The sequence below is a fragment of the Lissotriton helveticus genome, chromosome 3_2 (genome assembly GCF_964261635.1).
Source record: "Lissotriton helveticus chromosome 3_2, aLisHel1.1, whole genome shotgun sequence".
Lineage (NCBI taxonomy): Eukaryota > Metazoa > Chordata > Amphibia > Caudata > Salamandridae > Lissotriton > Lissotriton helveticus.
The window spans coordinates 474,597,336-474,623,041 of record NC_136062.1 but is presented as its reverse complement, the minus strand read 5'-3'; the positions used below and the strand labels follow the sequence as shown (position 1 = coordinate 474,623,041).

Genomic DNA, 25,706 nt, shown 5'->3' with positions numbered 1-25,706 from the left:
GGCATGATCCACCAGCAGAATGCAGGAGGCCAAGAGGCCCAACAGTCTCAGAGTCATTCTCACCAAAATACGGGATAGAGGCTGAAACATATGTATTACAGCCTGAATATCCCGTACTCGCTGACCGGGCAGATAAGCCAGAAACTGCGCTGTATCAGAACTGCTCTGATGAAAATAAGCTTCTGAGAGGGAATCAGGTGTGACTTCTGCACATTGATAGTGAACCACAGAGAATACAGGAGGTCCGCTGTAGTCTGGAGGTGGAAGACGACAGCCTGGGAAGAGCCCGCCTTCAACAGCCTGTCGTTGAGATAGGGGAAGACTGGAACCCCTGATTTGCGCAGATGAGCTACGACTACCGCCATCACTTTCGTGAACAGCCGAGGGGCATTGGTAAGGCCGAAAGGGAGCACGGTAAACAGAAACCTCATGACCTACAATGAACCGAAGGTAACGTCTGTGGGCTGGTAGGACGGGGATGTGGAAATAAGCATCCTGCAAGTCTAACCCTACCATCCAGGGTCGAGGGCAGATAGGACATGAGCCAACGTCAACAATTTGAACTTCTCCTTCCGGAGGAAGCGGTTGACGTCCGTGAGATCCATGATAGGACGCAGGCCTTGTCTTTCTTGGGCACCAGGAAGTAGTGGGAGTAACAACCACAACCCACTTCCGAGACAGGGACTCGCTCCATTGGCCAAGAGCCATAACTTCTTGACAGGGAAGGGCCAAGTGATCCTCGATATGCGATGGAGTGTTGGTGGCATGGAGGGAAGGGTAGTCTCGAAGGGGAGGGAGTAGCCCCTTTGGACTATCTGCAAAACCCACCCGTCAGAGTTGATGGGAAGATGGGGCAGATCCTTTCACCTACTGGCAACTGGTGGCCCTGAAATGTCAGACTAGGAGGGCTTTGAGGCTGCTGCAGAGGGAGTTGTGGACTGGCCGGCCCGCTGTCCCCCACACCCACGGCCATGGGTCCCACGTCCCAGGCCCCACAGAGGCTGGGTAGCTTGTGGCCCTAGGTGGAACATAGTGGGTGCACCCCTTCCATAGCCACGAAAGGGGCAAAAGTCAGACTGCAAAGGATGAGAGGTGGCAGTGAAGCCCAAAGATCTGGTCGTAGCTCTAGAATCCTTGAAGCACTCAAGCCCATGGTCTGCCTTGTCACCAAACAGACGACTGCCATCAAAGGGTATGTCCAAAAGAATCGATTGGACATTCCTAGAAAAGCCAGTGGATCTCAGCCAGGTGTAGCTACTGACATAGAAATCATTCTACCCAGTGAGTTGGCGGTGTCCAGCCCACAGTGAATGGCGAACTTTGCTGCATCTCTCCCCTCTGCAACTGCACGGGAGTGTGACCTGAGCCTCCTCCGGGCACTGCAGCAACACCTGCGCAACTGTATCCAACACAGAGTGGGGGAACTAGCCCAAAAGACATGCAGTGTTCACTGACCGCAGTTCTATCTAGCGGAAGAAAACATCTTCTTCCCAAGATGGGCCAGCTTCTTGGATTCTCTGTCTGGGGTAACAGAAGGCAATGCGCCTTTGGATGTTGAGGATTGGATCACCAAGCTCTTGGCGGTAGAGTGTTGGGAGAGGGAAATGGGGTCGCCCGTGGCGTTGGGCAATTCTCCTATCCACAGGAGACCCTGTGCTAGTCCTGGACCAAGTACCTAGAAGAATGTCCGTGAGGGCCTCATTGAACGGCAGCAGGGGCTCCGAAGAGGCCGCTGCCAGCTGAAGCACCTCGGTCAGGAGATTCGTCCTGACTGCCACCGTAGGAAGCTCAAGGCCCCAGGCCTCAGCCGCCCTACGCAACACTACAGAATAGGAGGTTCCCTACAGTAGCGGGAGAAAGCATGCCAAGGTCTGGGCAGGTATCCAGACCACTGGCTAACTCCTTTCTTCAGTCTGGCTCCTCCAGCTGGTCAACAGACCCCTCTCAGGCCTCCTCACCTTCCTCTGGCTGCCACTCAGAGCAATAGGGAATGCCAAGGGAGAAAAGGGGTAGAAAAGTACTGGTGGGCGCTGGTACCGGCATCAGTCGACGCTAGTACCACATCGGTGGACGCCGGTTCTGCTCCGTGTCCAAGACGAGGGGGAGGCCGGGACAATGCAGGCCGGGGACACGACGGCGTCAGAGGTGGCGGAGGCGTCGTCAGAAGAATCAGTGCCAGAGGAGGTGTTGTGAGGTCGACCAGCACCATTCCGGATCCAGGCCTGGATCCCTGGGGGTCCTGCGACTTAGAGGCCGAAGCCGCCGGCATCGAAGGCCTAGAGCCCCCAGTCGAGTCTGCGGGGCCCGAAGGCACGCCTGTGGAGTCGAGCTGCCCAAAGATGGAGTGGAGGGCTTGTTAAAAGCATGAAGCTGGGCAGGAGATGATCTAGCTCCCACGAAGGGAGGGAAGCTCGCAGCCGTCCCAGTAGGCTCCTCGGGTGGAGCCAAAGGACGACGACTTTTCACGTACTGTGTCGGCTGGCGGATGGGGAGAAGGCAAAGAGCGACGGTGCTTCTTCACCTTCTTCTTGTGCTTTGACTTACCTTAAGATGAGGACTTCGATGAGGGGTGATGGTGGTGACTCCGCAATGGGTCCAGTGACCTCCCTCTCGATCAGGACCTTGAGCCGCGCGGAGCTGACTGCTAGGCCTCCAGAAGCTTTCACGACTGCTCCCGCAAAGACTTCAGGTTCATGGCCCGACAGTCGGAGCACAACTTCAGGTTGTGGTGGCGCTCCAGGCACCAAGGCACACAAGGTGAGGATCTGTGACTGACATCAGCGTGTAATTAGAGTCACAAGGCTTGAAGCCGGTCTGCCGTTGTGACATTCCAGAGTGTACCAGGAGTCGAACGACTCGAAAAAGATGTAGACAAAAATTTTAAAAACACTAGTCAAAAAATGACTATGGGTACCGCTCTCTCAGGATCTGCGCTGGCTAGCGCGGAAAAAGAAAGAACTGACGTCAGCTCGCAGGGCCGGTGTCTAAGTAGATACCACAACGTCATTCCGGCAATCACAAAGCCAACGACGAACACGGAGTCAACCGACACAACCTACTGACGTGCGGGGTACTGTTAAAGAAAAATTCTTCTGATCCAATCTAATGCCTGGGGGTAATTCTAAGGTAATGATTCCATAACTAATAGTCTCTTTCACATAATAATATTTGTTTAGTAACCCGTCCACTTTGTTTGAAACAACCCAATCTTCAGCCAAAAAGGTGGAAATGCTAAGCTCTCCTACTCCAAATAGAAGCTACTGTGGCTCATATTTCGTAGCACAAGTGTGAGTAGATATATGTACTTGTTGCATGCTTTTAGGTGCTGCACTATAAGGTCGACATTGACAGAGATGGCCCAGTGTTCCCTGAGCTGAGCCTCTTAAGAGACAAGACAACACCTCCCTCCTCACTGCTTGTCTCTGGAGAAAAGATTGCAGGCTTAGTCTTATGCAAGGAACTCCGGGATACTAATATAACCATTTTTTCTGTGCCTGGCCCAGGCCTCTTGTTAGTTCCTGCATGCGAGTTTCCCAGCCCTTCAGTGGTGCATCCGTTCTTAGCACAATTAGGTCAGGGATGGAATGGAGGTCTGCGTAGAGGTTTGTGGGGAAACTCCAGCATGGAATCACCTGTTTCTGCTATCTGGTGACTTGGACAATGTGGTCCCATGAGCTGCCTAAATGTTTCCATTTTTTTATCCAGTTCTTGTTGTTGAATGGGTCCCATCCGTAGCCTGCAAAAGGGTATAAGGCTTATGCAGAATGACACCAGGCCCAGCAGAGATTTGTTCTGCCTGACCATGACTGATTGCTTGCAGAGCAGTTCTTCACCACGGCTTGGAGCTTCATCATTTTGTCCACCGAGGAAAACACCTTTCTTTGTCCAGTATCGCTCTCAAGAATTGAAGTGTTTCCACTGGTTACATAGAGGACTTGTTGATGTTTAGTGTTAGTACCCATCTATGAAACAGATTGATGCAACTGAAGAAGCCTTTGCCCCTCCACCAAATCGTGCCATGATGAGCCAGTCACATAAATATGGGTATACTCTGTTGTCTGATGAAGGAAACAACTGGAAATAGGCACTTGGTGAAAATGTGTGGTGCTGATTTGAGGCGGAATGGAAGTGCCTTGAATTGATAATTCTGTCCTCACAGAAAAGATCCAGAGAAGCCATGTAATGGCCTTCCTGAAGTATTAGAAATACTTCTTCGAGTGTTACCATGCGAAAATGACTGTTTTTTCCAGGAACCTGTTCAGCTCAATGAGGTCTAGAATAGGCCTCCACCATCCTATTTTTTTCTTTTGTTCACAAAGCATCTGGGTTAAATAACATGGTTCTCTGGGATCTCCACACGGTCCTATCACTAAAGGAGGAGAATTTCCAGTTCCATCTCCCTCAAGAGAGGATGATGCTCCTCTTAGGTTGGCAGTACTAAAAACCGGTGGTATACACACACCAAGGTAACACCTCTTGAGTTGCCATTTTCTATGTCTAATGATTAAATTTGGAAGCCGGTCCTCAATAGAATATAATTACATTCTTTTAGGAGGACGTCATCTTCATTAATTGAAATTTAGAAAATCGAACATAGATTCATCTATCAACGTCAGGGTGAGTCACAGGATCCCTGTCCTGGTATTCTTAATTTATTAATTAGTAACAGCCGATTTAGACCAATCTTTTTGTTTCATAGGGTCACCCCAAAGAATATATGGTTGCCCATCTAGTCCTGATGAAGACTCGCCCGGCCCAGGCTTAATTCACCGTGTGGCCAAAAGTCGAGTCGAAACGTCGACGCTTATTACTGATCATTGACCTGGACCAATACTATTTCCTTTCTATGTGCATGGGATTTTTCAATCATAACGGTTCTTCAAAAAACTCGAATGATTATTACAGAATTGATTTAGGGTCAGGTCCTAATGAGGGGATGATTATTGATCCTTGTATTTGAATTGTGTAATTGTTTTTATATCACGATCTGTGCAAACATTTTCCCCCTTTTTTCTTCATCACTAAATCCACTTATCTTTTCTTTTTGCACGCTCTGATTGGGGCAACCGTTTTTGACCCTATATTACTTGTAAATATAAAAATATAATGACGATTAGTGGTAGAGAATAAATTAATCACCACTAGTTATTGGTTTTGGCTGTTTTGTTTCTCAAAGAATATTCTACTATGTGAATTATAAAATGTTTAATTAATTGTGATATTCGAAATATTAGTCCATTGGACCACTGTTTTTTAGTACTGTTAAACTCCCAGGTCCTGGACTTACTGGGCCACCCCATTTCTATTAATGGCCTCTTAGGTTGGCAGACAGGTGGTTTCTGTACAAACTCCAGTGTATGTCCTAGTATACAATCTCCCACAGCCACTGATCGGATGTTATGGACTCCTATGCGGAGAAAAAAAGGTAAATTCTCTGCCGACCTGCTGAAATGACTTGTGGGTGTGAGGGCAGCTGGAGACTGGGCAGGTGTGAAGAGTCAAGCGCTCTTTTATTTGTCTTGGAAAAGCAAATGAGTCATACTCCGATTCCGTCAGAAGATCTGCCATGTTCTTGTCTTTGGTTCCTGCTGGATGCATATCCCAGTCATATCTCAATTGCTGTGGGGTATAATATGATTGGCCTTCACCTCTATATTGACTGAAACCTCCTCTGTATGCTTAGGATCTTCATGAGTCACAAAAAGTGGCCGAGCCGGAACAGCGATATTACAGCAGAATGCCATTGAATTTTGCAGTGCCAGTGCCTGTTTTAATGTTTTATAGGTCATCGTCCATGTGTTTCTAAATTAGAGTGAGCCCATCAAATAGCATATTCATGATTTTTTCTTGCTCTGCTGGATGGAAAGCTATAGACCTCACCGGTCCTTGCCTTCTTAAAGCAGTTGCTTCTGCCAGCTGGTGGAAACCTACATTGGACACATCTACTGAAGCATCGATGATGGCTGCAGATGTTTGTGCTCCTTACTTGCCAATTGCCTTGGTACTCTCTCTCTTGTCTTTAGGGAGGAGGTTGATCAGTGGCAACTTACTATGTCTCATCTGGCAGTCATAATGGCCCAACGACCCACGATTGCCAAGGCATTTGCAGCCTTGATTGATGATGTCTCCTGATCAAAAAAAATCTAGTATTTTCATAAAAGTAGCATTGTTGCTCCCCCAAAGCCATCGAGAGATTGTATCTCTAAGCCACCGACCCCATTAAAGTATGAAAGTGATCTATGTCGTTTGGAAGTAATTCTGGTTGAACAGGTGATTTATAACCCTCAATGGGTAAAATGGATTAGTTACTTACCTGTAATCCTAGTTCTCTTCCAGGGGTATACTCATTAAAGTCATAAGCACTGAATTATCTCCGCCCATGAGCGGGAACCCGGAACACATAACAATATACATATATATGTGTAAATATATCAAAAAAGTACATAGTACTAAACTAATTATACACATATACATGTATAATAACCAAATATGCAGCCTAACATATATACATAGGCTAATAAAGCCAAAATTACACACCATCTGAAGCATGAAAATATGCTGTATATAAATGCAATAAACAGGCATGAGCCCAAAATGCATTTCATAACCATGAAAAACTTTTATTTTCATCAAAGAACCTGTTGTAAACAGATATTAGCCTAAAAGGCTGCATATGAAAAATTGTCTGTGTACAGAAAATCAGACTGGCACCCTGCCTTTAAGGCCCCAGAGAACTCTGTTCCCATCATGCACCACAGGTGACAGTTAGGTCAGTTCTTTTGTACGGTACAGTAAACTTTAGCAGGAATCTGCACTTAAAAACTTCATAATACATATTGAAAAAACTTCAATGCTACTGCTCGCCCGGGGAGGCGGGAGAGTGCTTATGACTTTAATGAGTATACCCCTGGAAGAGAACTAGGATTACAGGTAAGTAACTAATCCTTCTCTTCCAGGGGATACTCATTAATAGTCATAAGCACTGAATAGAGTAGCAAGCTCATACCCACTAGAAGCGGGCGAACAGATAAATGCATAGCTACATGTTTAAAAACACAGTGTTTAACTAGAAACAGCAAACAAATTTCTGAGTGATGCTTGTCCCACTTGTGCATCAGTCTGTGCATCAGAATCCAAGCAGTAATGGCGTGTAAACGTATGCACTGAACGCCAAGTAGCTGCTTTACATATCTCTGACATAGCCACATTCCTCAGGAGAGCTGTGGTAGAAGCTTTCCCCCTCGTAGAATGAGCCCTAGATCTACCTGATAAAGACTTGTGGGCTAGCTGATGAGCCAGTAAGATACATGACACTATCCATCTAGAAATGGATCTCTTGGATGCTGCCAAACCAGTATTCGTAGGACCATAGTTCACAAACAAACGGTCCGTGTGTCTCAAAGACTTCGTTTTATCTAAATAAAATTTCAAAACCCTCTTTAGATCTAATGAATGCAAAGTCCACTCAGCCGGACTCGAAGGGTTTGGAAAGAAAGTAGGCAATGTTATGGATTGGTTAATATGAAAATCCGACACCACCTTAGGCAGAAAAGCAGGATGAGTCCTGAGCACCACTCTGTTTCCATGAAAAACTGTGTACGGTTCCTTGCAAAACAGAGCCTGAATTTCGCTCACTCTACGAGCAGAAGTGATGGCCACCAGGAATGCTACTTTCCAAGATAAGTGTTGCAAAGACGCTTTATGTATGGGCTCAAAGGGTGGACCCATCAACTTAGTCAACACCACATTAAGCTCCCAAGGTGGAGAAGGAGACCTGACTGGAGGAAACACCTTCCTTAACCCCTCTAGAAAATCCTTCACCACAGGCATCCGAAAAAACGATATCTGTGTTGGCGATTTTCTATAAGCAGTTATTGCAGCAAGATGGACTTTGATAGAACTAAACTGCAAACCAGATTCAGCAAGGTAAAGAAGATAAGGCAAGATCACCTGTTCTTGACCATGAATAGGGTCAAGACCCTTACTCTGACACCAAAGGTAAAAGCGTTTCCACTTAAATCCGTAGGATTGTCTTGTAGAAGGCCGCTTTGCCTCCTTAAGGATGTTCATACACTCCGGATTCAGCTGTAAATGCCCGTACTGGATGACTTCAGGGGCCATGCTGCCAAGCGCAGGGAGGGCAGATTGGGATGAAACACTCGCCCCTCCTGTTTGGTCAGAAGATCCGGGCGACAAGGCAATCTCCTGTGTGGCCTGATTGACAACTGGAGGAGGCGTGGCCACTCCGGGCAAATCAGTATCATTCTGGAGTCGGTCTTGTACATCCGGTTGATCACTGCTGGTATCAACGGTGTCGGTGGAAAGGCGTACAGCAAATTTTGACACCAGTCTATCAAAAGGGCATTCCCTTGAGACCCTTTCTGGGAGAACCTGGACGCGAAGACGGGGCATTTTGTGTTTGCCGCGTCTGCGAACAGATCGATGTCTGGTGTTCCCCAAGCCTGGAAAATGCTGTGCGCGACGTCTTCGCTGAGAACCCAGTCGTGCGCTTCGACGAAGTCTCTGCTGAGGCCGTCCGCCTGTGAGTTGAGACTCCCTGGTAGGTGAACTGCTGTTATGGACAGGTCTCGTGCCAGTAACCAATGCCAGATGGTCTGGGCTTCTATGGACAGAGTCCTGGATCTGGTACCCCCCTGCTTGTTTAAGTAATACATGGTAGTTGTATTGTCTGTTTGCACCAGGAGGGACCGAGTCTGTAGAGATGGAGCCAGGGACTTGAGAGCAAGATGGACCGCTCTGAGTTCGAGTAGATTGATGTGATATCCTTTCTCGAAGTCTGACCATAGCCCTTGTACCTGCAGAGGGCCCATATGTGCCCCCCAACCTTGGAGAGAGGCATCTGTGATGAGAGTCTGCGTTGGTGGGTCCTGATGAAAAGGAACTCCCTTCATTAAGTGTGCCTTCTTCATCCACCACCGAATGGAATCTCTTGCAGACTGTTGGAGATGAATTCGATCCTCCCAGCATCCCGTCCTCTGTTTCCACTGATCTTCCAGACACTGTTGCAGAGGACGCATCTGCAAACGTGCGTTTGGCACGATGAATATGCACGATGCCATGGACCCCAGGAGAGAGGACACTTGCCGAACTGTCGGACGTGCATACTGGAGGAGAAGCACACACTTCGCCTTGATAGATGACCATCTCTCCTCCGAAGGACACACGTTTTCTTTTTCTGTGTCCAGTTGTGCACCCAGGTAGTGGATCTTCTGGGTGGGATTCATTATGGACTTCTTGTAGTTGACTTGCAGACCCAACTTGCACATGAGTTGGAGGCATGTCGATAGATGCTCTTCTAGTAGCGATGGGGATGAACTCTTCAGAAGCCAGTCGTCTAAGTACGGATATATGAAAATCCGTCTCTTTCGAAGACAAGCCGCCACTACCGCCATACATTTTGAAAATGTTCTGGGAGCTGATCTCAGGCCAAAAGGGAGTACTGAGTACTGGTAATGATGAGCCCCCACTTGGAACCTGAGGAACTTGCGATGTTTTCTGGATACCGGAATATGAAAGTAAGCATCTTTCAGATCGATGGAGCACATCCAATCCCCTTGGTGTAATTGAGGGAAGATCTGATGAAGAGCCAGCATTCGAAATCTCTCCTTCCGAATGAATTTGTTCAATCGTCTCAAATCCAGAATAGGTCTGAACTCCGTTGCTGGACCTTTCTTCTTTACGAGAAAGAATCGAGAGTACAGGCCTTGACATCTCTGTTGAAATGGTACTGGTTCTATGGCGTTCTTCTTGAGAAGGACGTTCGCTTCCTGTTGCAAGCGCTTTATATTCCACTGAACCATCTTTAGAGGACGTATGACAGGAGGTGGCTTCTTGAATCTCAAAAGGTACCCGCTCTGAATGATGCTCAGCACCCATCTGTCCTTTGTGATTTGTTTCCACTCGTCCAGATACCACACAATACTTCCTCCAACCGGAGTGGCACACGGTTGTGGAGGAAGCATCCGTTCATTGTTTTTGAGGCTGCTTGGTAGCAGATGATTGCTGCATGTTTCCATTGCCTCTGCCTCGTCCAGGTCGCCGCTGTTGGAATTGCGACCTCTGTTGATTCTGGCCTTGATTTTGCGAGGACCAAATTGTCTGTTGGCCCCTCTGCTGAAAAGATCTTTTGTCAAAGGGACGAAAATGACCCCGACGTCTAAATTCTTTTTTCTTTTCAAGACCTACGGCCTTCAGAGAACTCCACTTTCATTTTAGACATTTCGTCGTCAGCGTGAGATCCAAACAGAGTCGAACCATTAAAAGGTAAATTTACCATTTTCCTATGAGCCTCCGGCTTTAGCCCCGTAAGGCGAAGCCAAGCCGTACGTCTAGCACAAACACCATGTGCATAACCATGAGCTGACAGATCCGCCGCATCAGCAGCCGCACTAATGCTCTGATTAGCCACCAATCCTCCTTCTTCCACTATTTCCAGGAAGTCTTTCTGATCCTCCTTAGGGAGTTTATCTGCAAAACGAGCCACTGAGTCCCAGAGCAGACGATCATAGCGGCCCAATAAGGCTGACGCACTGGCCACTCTCATTACCGAACCTGAGGTGTTGCACATTCTTCTTCCCAAGGAATCCATACTCTTACTATCCTTTTCAGGTGGAGCAGAAGAGGTAGATGCTGCAGAATGTGCTTTTCTGACTGCCGCCACAATAAGTGAATCTGGAGGAGGGTCAGAACGCAAAAATAAAGGAACTTCTGCTGGAGCCCTGTACTTCTTTGCAATCCTAGAAGGACCTGAACCCACCGTGGCTGGAGTTAGGAATGTTCTCATTGCTGGCTGTATCAATCCAGGCACTAACGGCAGCAGAGGCCTACCAGTCGTCTTATGATGCAGGGTTTCAAAGATGACTGACGTTGCTATTTGGGGAACTGCCATCTTGATCTTGAACTTATTCGCCCCATGACACAACACATCATTAAATGTGCCCAAATCATCCACTGGAGACACTCTGGACGGAGGAGTAGATGAAATAGTGGGAGAATAGTCTCTATATGAAGATCTTAAAGAAGACTTAGATGACGTAGAAGATGGTGAAGGGGTTCTACTCCGCCTCTGAGGAGTTGCCGATCGCTGCCTCCTCCGTTCCCTTGAACGTGATTTCTCTCTCACTAAGGACCTCGAGTGTGATCTTCTATGCAGCTCCGTCTGAGGGACCGGAGCCCTCCTCCCCATCAGTCCTGCATCTGGGCGCATATTCCAATGTCTCAGGCTTTCCAGCCACCTCGGTGACAAGTTAATAGGCCGCCCTACCCGCTCAGGTGAAGCCTCAGGTGACACCTGCACAATATGCAGTCCTGTTGAAGACTTGGAGGCTCTGGAAACTACACTGTGCTCAGAAACCAATGAGCCAGATGGAGTCCGCTGTCTGGGCACCAATTGTCTGTCATCCGACACCTGCCCTGAGGTTGAGCCCGAATGAGCCACCACAGAAGAGTCCTGGTGCACTATCTCTTGCCCCACCGCAGACCTGTCGTCTTGCTGGCCTCGCGGAGAAGACACCACTATATTTTCTGGACTGTTGTCTGACCTCGACAAAGACCTAAGTGAGGTCCGAGAGGCCGGTCTTGATAGTCTCGACGCCGACCTTTGTTCAGGTGGGGGAGACCTAGACACTCCATGCTTCGAGCCCGAAGCAAGCTTCGACATCGACTTATGTCGCGATGGAGACCTTGATCTTCTCTTTTTAGGTCTCGACGTCGAATCCTTCGACGCCGTCCTTTCTCTCGACGTTGACCTCTTCTTCGACGACGTCGTAAGTCTCTCTCTCGACCTTGGTCTATCCTTCGACGTCGACACTTTACCCTTCGACGTCGACACACCAACCTTCAACGTCGGATGCCTCTCTTCCCTCGACGTTGCTCTCTCACGAGTGTTCGACGTCGAACATGGCGCCCCCGACGTCGTCCTTACAGCAATCGACACCAGATGTCTCGACGTAGACAAGGATTTCGGAGGCGACTGTCTAGACGCTGAACCTTGCCTCACCGGCGAAGTTCTCGACGTCGACGGAGCCCTCTTCGACGCCGACAATGCTGACGGCGATCTGGATCTCGACGTCGAACGCACCTTTTTTGACGGCGACGCTTCCTGGAGTCGATTTTTCTTAGATCTACCTTCTGGAGACGCTGATCTTCGACGTTTAGGATAAGAAGATGGCTTAGCAGATGATAATAAGCCCTTGGAACTCTTCTCACCACGGTTTTCTCTCTCCAGAAGGCCCAGCAACCTCATTTTCTCCCTTTCTCTTAAAGTTCTACTAGAAAGGTTGAGACAGTGATAACAATCTTCCACCTTATGAGAAGCTGGACGACACACCACACAAACAGAGTGTGGATCCGTTTTTGACATCTTCTTCCCACAGGAAGGACATTTGTAAAATAAAGGTGGCATTCTGACTAAAAAATCACCAACAGTTAGTCAGAACAAGATATTAAACACCACCAAAATAAACTTTTGCCAAAAAAAGGTAAGAAAAACCAACTTCTGACAGAAAAATACTACAAATCAGCAGAGCTCGAGTTCCAGGTTCCTCACAGAACAAGCCGGAAAAAAGAACTGACCTAACTGTCACCTGTGGTGCATGATGGGAACAGAGTTCTCCTAGAGGCCTTAAAGGCAAAGTGTGCAGATTTTCTGGGGCCTTAAAGGCAGGGTGCCAGTCTGATTTTCTGTACACAGACAATTTTTCATATGCAGCCTTTTAGGCTAATATCTGTTTACAACAGGTTCTTTGATGAAAATAAAAGTTTTTCATGGTTATGAAATGCATTTTGGGCTCATGCCTGTTTATTGCATTTATATACAGCATATTTTCATGCTTCAGAACGTGTGTAATTTTGGCTTTATTAGCCTATGTATATATGTTAGGCTGCATATTATGGTTATTATACATGTATATGTGTATAATTAGTTTAGTACTATGTACTTTTTTGATATATTTACACATATATATGTATATTGTTATGTGTTCCGGGTTCCCGCTCATGGGCGGAGATAATTCAGTGCTTATGACTTTAATGAGTATCCCCTGGAAGAGAAATAGCTGTCCAATTCAATATTGCCTATGTGGGCAGCAGCAGTGGGAGTGGTAGACCACTCTTGGAGGTGTCTCTGATAGCATAAGGTATAACGGAGATGGAGGATGTAGAGGAGGGATAGGTGGTAGAAGTGGAGGCAGTGGTGGAGTATGTATGGTTGGAGCTGAAGACACAATAGATGTAAGTGTCGGGCAGGCTGTTGAGGCATTGATCATCTACTGAAAAACTGTTATAAATGCAACATGCGTCTACATGACCTCTGGTTACGTATAACAATGGTAACATCGACAAGACTGAGGAGAGATCTCAGCATCAAAGGTCTGTGGCGATATTCATAATCCTGTTGGACTTCCTCTTAATCTAAGTCCTCTTCCTCAAATTCAGAGACTTAGTCACATACATAGACCTCCTTGAGGTGGTGGTTGATGGTGTTGCCATCAACAATGGTCTGGTTGCTGATTGAGCTGTCTTAGTTGATAAGGGCTTGGTCGTCAACAGGTTTGCCATCAATTAAGGTCTCGATTCATCGAGGCCTGTCCCATGGGTCTCAATGGGAATGTCATGGACAAGGGCGTCGCATCACTCGCAGCAATTCCATCACTGCCAGCAATATTGCTCACTCATAACTCAGTTCAAGTAATACCAAATTAACTCAACGTTCCTTCCCGACAGGAGAGAAAGTGTTGTTCCTCACTGGAGAAGTGTGGCTCAATGGTTAGAGCGGCATACCCTGATGCAGAGGTCTAGCCCGGGACCAGGGTTCAATTCCCCGCCTCGGCGGGTCTTGGGCTCAAAAATTCCACGGACCTGATCATTCTCGCCTCGGTGCCTATTCCAATCATGGAGTCCCACTCTGCAACTCTGGGCAATAGCTTGCTTAATCTCCACAACGGCCCCCACAACGCTAAGGATGCCTGGCCTCCACCTTGGGGGTGCCCAGGAGTGGACACCTCACAGGGAAAGCCAGGATGGGTTCCACAGCGGTATTCGTACAAGTGCCTTGAGACCCTTGCGGGTGAGTAGTGCGCTATACAAGTATCAATTTACATTTACATTTACACTCTGGCCCTCCCAAATGGGGCTTGCCAAAGATTCTGCAAAAAAGTATACCTGTTGCAAGCTCTCTCTGCACACTTAATTCATGCATCACAAAAGAGTAGAAGGATAGGTCTGCACTCTCATTGAGGACAGAGTTGGCTAAGCATTGTGCAATCCAAGTGCAGGCATACATTCTTACAAAAAACTTTACGAGTGGGGTTAAAAGGCCCAAGAGTTCTGATTAACAACAAAGAATCCCTAGCCTCTCTCTTGGAAAAGTTGGTTGTACCTCAGGCCTCTTCATGTATTTCAAGGACTCAGTTAGTAACTAGTTTGGTGCCTGATTTAGAGTGTATTGGTAATGAAAAAACTTTAATTTGTGGAGAAGGGCTAAATCCGGACGATAATACACTGGCTGATTTCCTACCACCATGCTACTGTGTAGTAAACTCCACAGGTTCATTCTCAGGACCTTTCAGCAACTCTGAACTCTAAATAAAGCCCTTAATCTCCTAATCAGGCAGTGATCAAATAGCCTGTGGGGTAAAACAACTCGTCCACATTTCTCAAGGGGGACAGGCTTGTTCCTGTCTTACAAACACATCTATAAATCATACAAGTCATTGCCAAATCTTTCACACAAAGAACTTTGTTGAAGCAGTCTGTAACGTGCACTGTCAGTTTAGCCCTAAACAAAGCAAGAGAAAGGAAGCCCCTAAAACACTGCTTTCCAAAACAGCCTGTTTTTGCTCATTTATATGAACCCCTCAACCAAATATAGCCTTGCTTCAAGATAAAAGTTGTGACTAATCTCTCCTAGTTAGATACACAGCTCTTCCTCCAACAGTAGAGATGCTGGCGCTCACCCGCTCTTTCCATCAAATTGAAGAAAGCATGCTTTTAGCTATGTTTCTACATTATGCACACAAATTCATCACAAGTATGAATCAACACCATCTCTAGCCCTATTCTGCCAGAAACCACTTACTAAGCAGAGGGCCAGCTTTCCAAAGCAAGGTGCTTCCGTACCCTCATCCACTAAGCGTCGAGTTAACAGGAAGCTGCATGGCAGTTTATGAGTTAGTCTGTGTGAACCATGCTTCACCTGGATTTTTAAAAGGGGCTAGGTGCACATGCTTCATCACAGGCCCTTAAAGTAAATGTATTAAGAAAGAATAGATGGACCTTAGGAACAGAGCAGCCTCCCACTTCAGGGGCTGCCATCTAAACTCTGGATGTGCTAATATGCCTTTTATGTAATGTCTGGTGCCTTGGTTATCCAGTACAAAGGACTAAAGAGGCTTACTTACATATGCATTTACACATCTATTCATGTGTAGAGCCTCATTTGAAATACAAGTCTTTGATTATTATACAAGTCGTTTTGCTGCGAGATGCAAGCCATACAATAAATGAGAATTCAAGATACGGAATCACAAAAACATGGCTTGTCGAGTATGTCCCATCCAATGCCATTAGCAAAAAAGTGTCCTCAATGTTATCAATGTATGTTTTGCTGCCAATAATTGCTAGTGTGGGAATCTCACTTCCTGTGCTCGGAAGCACACTCTGGAATCCTCTTACCTGATGAAATCTCCGCTGGGGTCTGTCCGTCGCCCGAATCCTACAGGACAGTAGCAGTGGAAGAACTGCTGAAAGAAAGCACTGCAGGACAGCCACATCCAGCTACCTGCGTTTACGCTGAAGTCTGCATCAAGCAAGAGTTCATCAAACACCTGAGCAGCAGAAAAAGATGGGAGGAAGAAGATGAAGGAAGCTATTTCAAAGGTAAAATCTACAGTGTAGCAAAACTATTGCAAAAATACATAAGGAGCACAGCTGCACCACACCCCCTCCATTTCCCTTTTTCACATCCTGGAATCAATATTTCGAAAGCATTGGGATGAATGAACACATTTGTCTTAAAAGGTGCTCCCAAAAGAGAAGGTGCTTTTACAGCTCACACATTAATTCCTTTCTAAGGTGAATAGAATTTTCTATGAACCAATCTACTAAGTCACCAACTGTTAGACCTGGCACCATTGGCGTGGGTCTCCCTTCCATTTTTGCTGTTGCCTCATGTATTTTTGCTGGTGTTATATGCTTTCGGCACTGTGCCACTGCTGTCCAGTGCCACAGTGCGAGTGCTCCCTGTTGTAAATTGATGTAAGGATTAGTGATCCCATGATTGGATGTTTGGTTTACTTGTCAGATCCTAGTACAGTGCACTGAGGGTGCCCAGGGTGTGTAATCCAAATGCTGCTGGCGGGCCTGCAGCACCGGTTGTGCCACCCACAGAAACAGCCTTGTAAAATGTGTCTAAGGTCTGCCATTGCAGAGCCTGCATTCAGTCTGGTACGGTCATGCTGACTGGGTAAGTGCACCCACTTGCCAGTCCCTAAACCTTCCCTTTACTTCATATCAGACACCCCTATGGTAGGCCCAAGGACAGGGTGCATTGTGAGTATAAGGTAGGACAAGCCCTGATGTGTGTGGCATGTCCTAATAGTAAATTACAGCCATTTTTGTTTTTCACTATTGCAAGGCTGATGAAGCAAAGCTTCGCATATTTTGCGGCTTGCCGAAATCAAGAACCTCGTTTATGTATAACAAGGTAATAAATGTACGTCTTACTAACATTTATATTAAGTTTGAGTAAAGGTTTAAGACGCTTGCCTATGTGTATTTCTAATGAATTTAATCTGCGTCCTCTAAAATGGCCGCCGCTTGTATTTTAGTTACTGCGCATGCGTCAGCCACACTCACGTGTCCTGACGCGTCTGCAGAAGTGGAGGGAAAGTTATGCGCATGCGTAATTCATAGCTGTGCTTACCATGTGGTACTGCTCGTGCCACTGCTCTTGTGTCTATGTCAATGTAGCTAACATTTAATGCAATTAAGTTTATTTCTTGATGATGAGTTAAAGGTACAAACCCTGTGATGTGTTTTCCTAATGACATTATTATGTATTAATTTGTTTTCGCTTACTTTTCATGTACCGCGGGAAATGGGGGTCTGAGTGAGAGGAGAGCCATATTGGAGGTCCCTTCTGCGCCTGTGCGACATTCGGCAGCACGAGGGACCTTGGCTGATGGAACATAGCCAGCTGGCAGTGATGGGCGAGATGCTCCTGAGAAAGTCACCTCTGCCCTGCGAGAACAGCGAATGTGGCTCTTATATGATACAATGTAATGTTGCGCTACTGTTAGCTCATGGGAACCCCAAATCTGCTAGGCGGTACCCAAATATGTAAATGAAGGCTTCAAATCGTGTATTGTGATTGGTGTGTTACCCAAACCCTACCTTAGGACCAATCGAAGTTGAGGGATTCTGACACTTTGCAACATTGGGGGGTGGTACACTGTCCCCAAACTGTATATCTACCCTGGGTTCACCTAGTGAACCGTCCGACTTGTCTGGTTTAGCTGACCTGTCACTGACCCAACGCACTCAATAGGTGACTGAAGATACAGAGCGCTGCGGAGCATTCTGTCCGAATTTGACCATAGACTAAGGTTTTACTGAACCTTAAAGTGCTGGCAAGGCACTTAGCTGGGAGTTCGCTGACCCAATCGGGGTCTTGATCGATAACTGCAGAGCGGGTGGAGCGCAGGCGTTGCTTCCGAACTGTGGGTTCCGGTCCTGTCCTGAAGAGGGTCCTGTCCTGAGGGTCCTGTCCTGAGGGTCCTGTCCTGATTCCTATTCCGAGGGTATCCTGTCCTATCCTGGGTGTCCATTCTGCACCTGCTGTCCTTTGAGGGGTATCCTTCCTTGAGGGTTCCTGTCCTTAACTGACCCGTGGCCAGGGTTTGGTTTCCACACCTTTTTCTAGGTAAATATTATTCTGAACCTCTTAAATTTCTTGCACCTTCTGAATTTCTAACTTTTGCTTTAATAAAGATCAACATTGCATATGTTATATTTCCATGCCTTTCCGCAACTATTGAACAGTCATTTATAATTTTGCAAAATTATTCCTATGTCTTCTCATTTGTTAGAAATCATATTTTGCATAGCAGTGTGTCATTTTCTGATATGGTCTAGAACTTCGTTGCCTAGGTTGTTCAAAGGCCCTTTCACCTTAAGTGAAGCGTGTTATTCATTATAAGCTCTTCTATAGTCACACACACTTAGTCTATCCCTGTCTAGATAATACTGACTTTACATAGTATTTCTTGTTACAATTTATTAGTACTTTGATGATTACTCTGTCATTATTTCTTTCTGCCTATGTGATTTACGTTATCTTGGTTATTGATTGCCTTATTTTACTGTACCTCATGCAAGAAAATATTGAATTTAGATAAACATTTTAAAACTTCCAGTTGTCCGTGGTCATTTAAACAGTATTTGAATGTTATTGGTTGGGTTTGTATTTTGCTGCCTTTCCTTTTACAGCTAGGCCCCTGATTCATTGAGGTCATTAGGCACCCGCATCGGTGGATGGTAAGTCGGGTGCATCGAAATTTGGTAGCAGGGAACACACACACACCAACTTGATAGAGCTCGTGAAGTCACCTGATCGATGTATATGGTGATTTGAAAGGTATATGGGCCCTGAAGCCGGAAACGGCGAAAACTGTTGGTCGGGTGGCCTCGCGCGCTCTATCAGTTTTCTGGTAGATCAGAGGATGGTTAGGGACTAGCTAAAGGTTAGGTAGGATTAGTTGGACTAGATAAGTCGGAAGCTGCTATTATATTAATGCTGCTATAAGAGCGGCTGTTCTGAGGGAACTGATCACTCTCTTGTGAATACGCTGCTGAAATTTATGAATTACTGTATTGCTATTATTCTTGTTCTTATATTGTTATATGTACTAATCCATGCAATTGTCAACCGTCTTGTTTCTTGTTGTCCGAACTCCCCGGGGAATTGAAAGGGCAAGTGGTGAATAGAATCCATTGTCCTGAGGTCACAGGTTCGAGGAAAGTTAGGTGCAGGTTAGGATAACCGGGAAGCACTAACTAGGGTTTTCTGAATACATGTGTGAATAAATGACAGTAACGGGGTTCATTGGCAAAATTCCCATAGTGGCGTAACCTAGTAAGGGTCACATCGGAAGAGTAGCAGGTTCCTCGGAGCTAGCGTGAAAGCAGAGGGGTCCGCTGAGAAACCTTAAACTCGGAATATATCCCGGAAAGAAGTGGATGAGTTTAGGGGAATAACAGGTTCACCGATGCTAGAGTGAAGGGTAGGCGGAAGAGATCTGCCCGCAGCGAGTGAAAAGTAAATGGAAGTAGTTTACTTGCTGTAAAAGAATTCTTTCTCTGTCTAGACACTTGAGCACTGTGGCGAATGTGTATTTGTTGTAAAATAACCAAGCACTGAGCACTTTAAAAGTAAGAAAGTTTCCGTTACCTTGTGAAGGGAGGGAGTCAGTCGCGAAGCGCCTCTGACGTCACTCTGTGCCGCGCTGGGATTGGTAGAAGCAGCGGGCGGGTAGCGGAGCTGAAATTGTAAAGGAGGGGTGAGCGCCGGAGCGTGGGAACTGTCTCACGAAGGGGCCGCGCACCCATTGGCGGAGCTTATTTTGTGTCGCGCACCCATTGGTTGCACGAATTTTCTGAAGAGTATCCTGATTGGAGGTAGTTTGTAAACAAAGTTAGCGCAGAAGTCGTATGTGGCACTCGCGGACTACAGAGACGCGACCTGATCCAAGGCATCTAGGGTTTGAAAGGGATCAGTGGAAGGCTAACAGATACGATATTATGTACGGAACCAAGAGAAAAATGTCCCTTGTAAGTAAGGTGAAAAATTATTTTAAAACGGACAAACCGATTAAATCTAGGGAAGGTGTTCTTGTCCCAGCACCCAATACTCCTGCCTCATTCATGATGTTTGACCGAGGGTACAATACCTGTGTGTGGCTGGAGAATTGGGTGAAGTACACAAAAGATGACGGAGTATTGGCTTTTCCGTTAGATGGTACTTTCAATGGTAGGATCTTATTTAATTTAAGAACCCGAATGAATGAGCTGCATCCCAGACCGAGACTAACGCAGTATGAGGCATTAGAGGAATGGGAGATTGAGGCTTTTGAAAGAGAAAGACCCCGAATGGATAAGGGTTTGACCAAGTGGTACCCCAGGCTGAAACAGGAGTCCAGGGATAAAAGGATGAAACAGTGGAGGCAGAGCATGATTGTTGAGGGTCTGTTTCCCATGATGCCGGCATGTCATAACATTGGAGCGGGTGAGAAAAGTACTGAGAAAAGTAAGCATTGGGGGGCCCTGGGGGATTCAGACGATGAACTAATAGATGACATCTGTACCAGAAGTCCGCCACCTTACAATGAGGGAACCCGACCTTCCAGTGTAGGAGATGTTCCCCGACGCCACTTCCTAAAGGAAGAAGACAGGTCCCTGGGACTGGGAGGGGGTGGTCAAGTATTACCCTATCCTGAGAAACCCGAACTGGCGGAAACAAGGGACATATATCCCAAAGTGCCCGCGAGTCAGGAAGAAAAATATTCACGTACGAAAACCTTTTTCCCCAGACCCTTGTATGAAAGCGAAGAGAAACCCTCGAATACAGGACTGCCTTTTGTTCAACCTCCATATGGGGAAGAGCGCAGGTCCTTTAATACTGGAACTTTATTCCCGAAACCAAATTATGGGGGAGGACCAAGTGAAACGCATCCTACTGCCCCGAGTTTTACTCCTCCATTGACCCCACAGATATTACATGACACAACTCTAAGAAGGGTACTAGTGGAAAAGGAGCAAGAGGCTCTAGCTAGACAAAGAACAGAAATAATTCAGAAAATTTCTCAGATAAATACCAGTCCTGAGGCATTGACTATTCCAGTAACTATTGGACCGGTGGTCCCGTTATACGGAAATGGTAAGGGAAATCCGATTACTCCAGTTATGACCCCAGTCATGGCAACCCCGAGACAGGAACCGATCATCATAGATGATCAGTCCAGTGAGTGCGAGTCTGAAGTTGCATTCTTGGAATTACCAAACAAACAGACTGGAAAGGGAATACAGCAGAGGTATAACCCTTTTAATACAAAAGAAATTAAATTAGAGACAGCAACAGGTACTAGGAATGTCTCTCTGGTAACTCCGGATGAAATTGAAAGTTGGAGTCGTGAATTAGAGAAGCAGACTCCGCAAACAAAGCCTTTAGACCTTTACAAGCTGAGGGTTGAAATAGAAGAATTAATGGCAGGAAATGTGGGGTTGGATCGATTGAATACCTACTCTGAGGAAGAATTGTCGTTCATATGTAAAAGCTTTACAAGGAACACCAGAGTGCTCCACGAAAAACTGACCGAAACAGCAGTTAGTATGGGGGTAGATATCTCAAAATCCAAGCCCTTACAGAAACCGTACAGAGCAGACTTTACAGACAAAGATATAGAACACCTGAATGTGGCAGGGAAGAAGTTGCAGATTAAAGAATTAATGGGGGTACTGCAGAAATGGGGAGATGTGGAAAAATGGAGAAGCAGGTGGGCGAAAAAGAGGGAAGAGGTTCGCTCCCGACAAGTGACTCCCGAGTTTGCTTTAAGAGAGGTAGAAAAACCTGAGCAGTTATGCCCCATGCGCGAAGTTCCAGGAGGGAAATATGTGCATGTCCCCTGGTCTAGGCAGGATATTGTGTCCTTCACGAACGATTTTCCAAAATTACGAGAGAAACCAGTTGACTGGTACCGGCAGGTGGAGAGGTTCGTGAAGGTACAGAAATGTCTGTGGAAGGACCTGGATGGGTTTTTCGACATTGTGGTTCCAGTAGATTTATGGACCCAGTGTAAAATAAACATAGATTGGCCCAGTGAAGAGTATCCCAGAAATAAGGAAACAGGGGAGCCATCAAAGGATGTCATGCGAAAATATGAGCAGGTAATTCAGCACTTGAAAGAAAAGGTGCCCGCAAAGGAAACTGATTGGACAAAAATAGATAGAACAACACAGGAAAGGGATGAGACAGTGCACTCTTTCTATGAGAGGTTATTGCAGGTATTTAAAACATACAGCGGTATTGACAACATCGACCTGAAGGATATGACGCACTTTATTTACAGGTTTGTAAATGGTTTAAGACCTGAAATTTGTCAGTGGATAAAAGACAATAAAATCTGTTGGCATACTAAGAAAATGGATGAGGTCCTGCGGTACGCTAAGTACTGCGAGGACGAGATGGCAGAAAAGAAAAAGGCCCTTAAGGAGAAGGTTATGTGGGCTCAGGTGAAGCTCGCAGAACAACAGGAAAAACAATTGAGTAACATGGTTAAAAATGCTGAGACCAAAAGTCCTGGGGGAGGGGGTGGAGGAAAGCCCCGGCCCAAATTTAGCAGGGAAGAGGCTATGAAAAAATTTCCCTGCCATCAGTGCGGCGAAATTGGACACTGGCGAAACGAGTGTCCCCAATTAGTCGATGTTAATGAGAAAACTCCTGATTTAATTCCACAGACGCAGAAAGAAAGACCAAGAAAGACTCAACCCCAGGTAAAAACAGTTCAGGTGCCTCGAGCACCCAAACAGGTATACAGGGGAAGACAGGCAGAAAATGAAGAGATAGAGGTTTGGGAAAGCAGGGAGAACAGAAATACAGCAACTTCGCAGTATCTGCTGAATGATACCTTCCTTTGTAATGATCAGGACTGACGGGGCCTGAGAGGGGAGGACGAGGAGTGCGTACTTGGCGCTTCCTTGCCGGTAGACCAGTCTGGACCATATATTGAAGGAAAGGTTGACGGAAATGATGTCACCTTTCTGTTGGACACTGGCGCTACCCGTTCTACTGTAAGAACAGTGGACGTTCCAAACCTACCCCTCTCGGGAGAAAATATCCAAGTAGTAGGTGTATCTAATCAATTGATTAGTACTCCTGTTACCGAACCAATGGAGATTTCAATTGGAAATTTTAAACAGATGCATAGATTTGTCGTCTGTGACACCAGTCCAGTAAATTTACTGGGACGTGATTTGCTGTGCAAAATGAACTGTACCATCTTTTGCACACCAAAAGGTGTTGAAATACAGACCCCAGATGAAGACGGCATTTATAAATTATTGTTGCTTAGACCTGACTCAGAAATTAAAAGATTGACCCTGCAGGACTTGCCCCAAGAACTACAGGAAGCCGTAAAGCCAGAGGTGTGGGATTTCACTGGAAAGGATGTGGGGTTGATGAAAGATGTGGACCCCATACAAATAGCCATCAAGGACAATGCAGTATATCCTAACACTAGGCCCTACCGAATGAATGCTGAAGTGAAAGCAGGTGTCACTCTGGAAATCCAAAAATTATTGGAAGGAAACATCATACAGGAAGTGATGAGCAGCCCATGTAACTCACCGATTATGGGCATCAAAAAGCCTAGTGGCAAGTATAGGGTAGTGCAGGACCTGAGAAAGGTTAACAAAATTGTAGTTCCTTGCTGCCCTATTGTCCCGAACCCTGCAGTAATTCTGTACCAGATTCCTTGGGATGCTGAGTGGTTCACTGTGATTGATTTGTGTCATGCATTCTTTTCGATACCCCTGCACCCCGACAGCAAATTTCTTTTCTCATTTGCTTTCGAGGGTCACGTGTATTGTTGGAACAGGGTCCCTCAAGGGTATACAGAGAGTCCCTCTATCTTTAATCAGATCTTGAAAAAATGTCTAGAGACTTTGATCTTACCTGGGAACTCTGTGTTAGTGCAGTACATAGACGACCTTCTACTGGCGTCTAAAAGTCACAGGGACTGTGTAGTTGACACCATTGCCCTCCTAAATCATCTGTGTGAGAAAGGGCATAAAGTGGCCCCTGACAAACTACAGTTCTGTGCAAAATCAGTGAAATATCTAGGACACCAGATAGAAAAGGGTGTCAGAAAAGTCACATCAGAAAGAGTGAGAATAATTCAAAAAATGCAGTTGCCCCGTACTCAAAAAGAAGTCAGAATGTTCCTGGGTGTATTAGGGTACTGCAGGCAGTGGATTCTGGGATTTGCAGCCCTAGCCAGGCCCTTGATAAAAATGACCACGAGAGGAATGCCAGATGTTGTAGAGTGGGACGATGAAAGTCTAATGGCTTTCACAAGACTGAAAAACTGTCTGTGTACAGCCCCTGCGTTGGGAATGCCAGATTATTCCAAAGAGTTTGCCCTTTTCTGTGACACTCGTGATAATTGCGCATTGTCTGTCCTGACTCAAGAACATGGCACGACCAGGAGGCCTGTGGCCTATTTCTCTGCCACACTGGACCCAGTAGCCGCTGGGTTACCAGGCTGTCTGAAAGCAGTAGCTGCTACCTGTGCAAGTTTGGAACAGAGTGAGTCCATTGTCATGGGACATCCTGTGACCGTGTATGTTTCACATGGAGTGGTAATCCTATTGACCAGAACTAAAACACAGTATCTCACCCCTAGTCGGCTGACTAAATACGAGAGGATTCTTGTGGGTGCAGCAAATGTGAGCATTGTTAGGTGCGGTATTCTGAACCCTGCCACCTTACTCCCCGACCCCTTGGAAATGGAAGGTGGGGATGATGATGAACATGATTGTATTGATCTGACAGAGTTCAGTACCAAGCCACGCCCTGACATAAAAGAAGTACCATTGCCTGTGCATGATAAAGAACTATTTGTGGATGGTTCCTGTCTAAGACATGAATTAGGAGGCTTGAGTGCTGCTTATGCAGTAGTGTCTTTCACAAAAATTGAACAAGCAGGTTACCTATATAACATCAAGTCTGCACAAGTAGCCGAATTGATAGCCATGATAATGGCTTGCAAAATTGGGAAGGACTTACGCATAACAGTGTATACTGACAGTCAGTACTGTTATGGCGTTGTGCATGACTTTGGCCAATTATGGCTGCAGAGGGAATTCATGACTTCCTCAGGTACTCCCATTCGGAATGCAAAAGTTGTTCATGACCTTTTAGAGGCCATCCAGTTACCCAAAGAACTGGCAGTGGTAAAATGTACTGCTCATCAAAGGAGCATGGACAGAGTATCTCTGGGAAACGATTATGCTGATCGAGTGGCTCAATGGTGTGCCAAAGATCGGTATATTGTAAATCCAAAACGAGGGGGGCCAGGAACCAGCTGCCAGCTTCAGGTGTTTGAGGAAGTGCCTACATGGGATGAGGTGAGAGAGTGGCAAGAGTCGGCTCCTTGGCAAGAAAGAGAGAAATGGAAGGAGGATGGCTGTAGACCGAGACGTGTGGATGGTGTGATTCTGGGCCCAACTGGTATGCCTGTGTTACCCCGACACTTGCTTGGCACAATGGCAAGATTAATACATGAAGGATCACACATTGGTAGGGATGCCATGATTCTGGTATTTCAACAGACTTGGTACAGTAAAAAGTTCAGGAAGGTAGCAGAGTCCCTCTGCCAGAGGTGCCTGTCATGTCAACAGATGAACCCAGGCAAGAGGACAATGGTTGAACTGAGCAAGATTGGGAGGTCAGGGGGTCCCTTTATAAAGATACAGATTGATTTCATCACCATGCCCCGTTGTGAAGGGAAACGATATGTCCTTGTCATTGTTTGCGTATTTTCAAAATGGGTAGAAGCTTACCCTACTCCTCAAAGTGACGCACTGACAGTAGCGAAGTGTTTACTAAAAGAACTGATACCTAGGTTCGGAAT

General features: G+C 46.3%; 1 protein-coding gene across 1 annotated transcript in view; it reads right to left on the bottom strand.

Moving 5' to 3' along the window:
* Positions 1-25,706, bottom strand: part of CRY2 (cryptochrome circadian regulator 2) — a 305,570-nt gene that overhangs the window by 37,692 nt on the left and 242,172 nt on the right. The window contains exon 8 of the mRNA XM_078684383.1: positions 15,694-15,845. Within this exon, the coding sequence (XP_078540509.1) occupies positions 15,694-15,845 (152 nt within the window). The remainder of the gene's footprint in view (positions 1-15,693; positions 15,846-25,706) is intronic.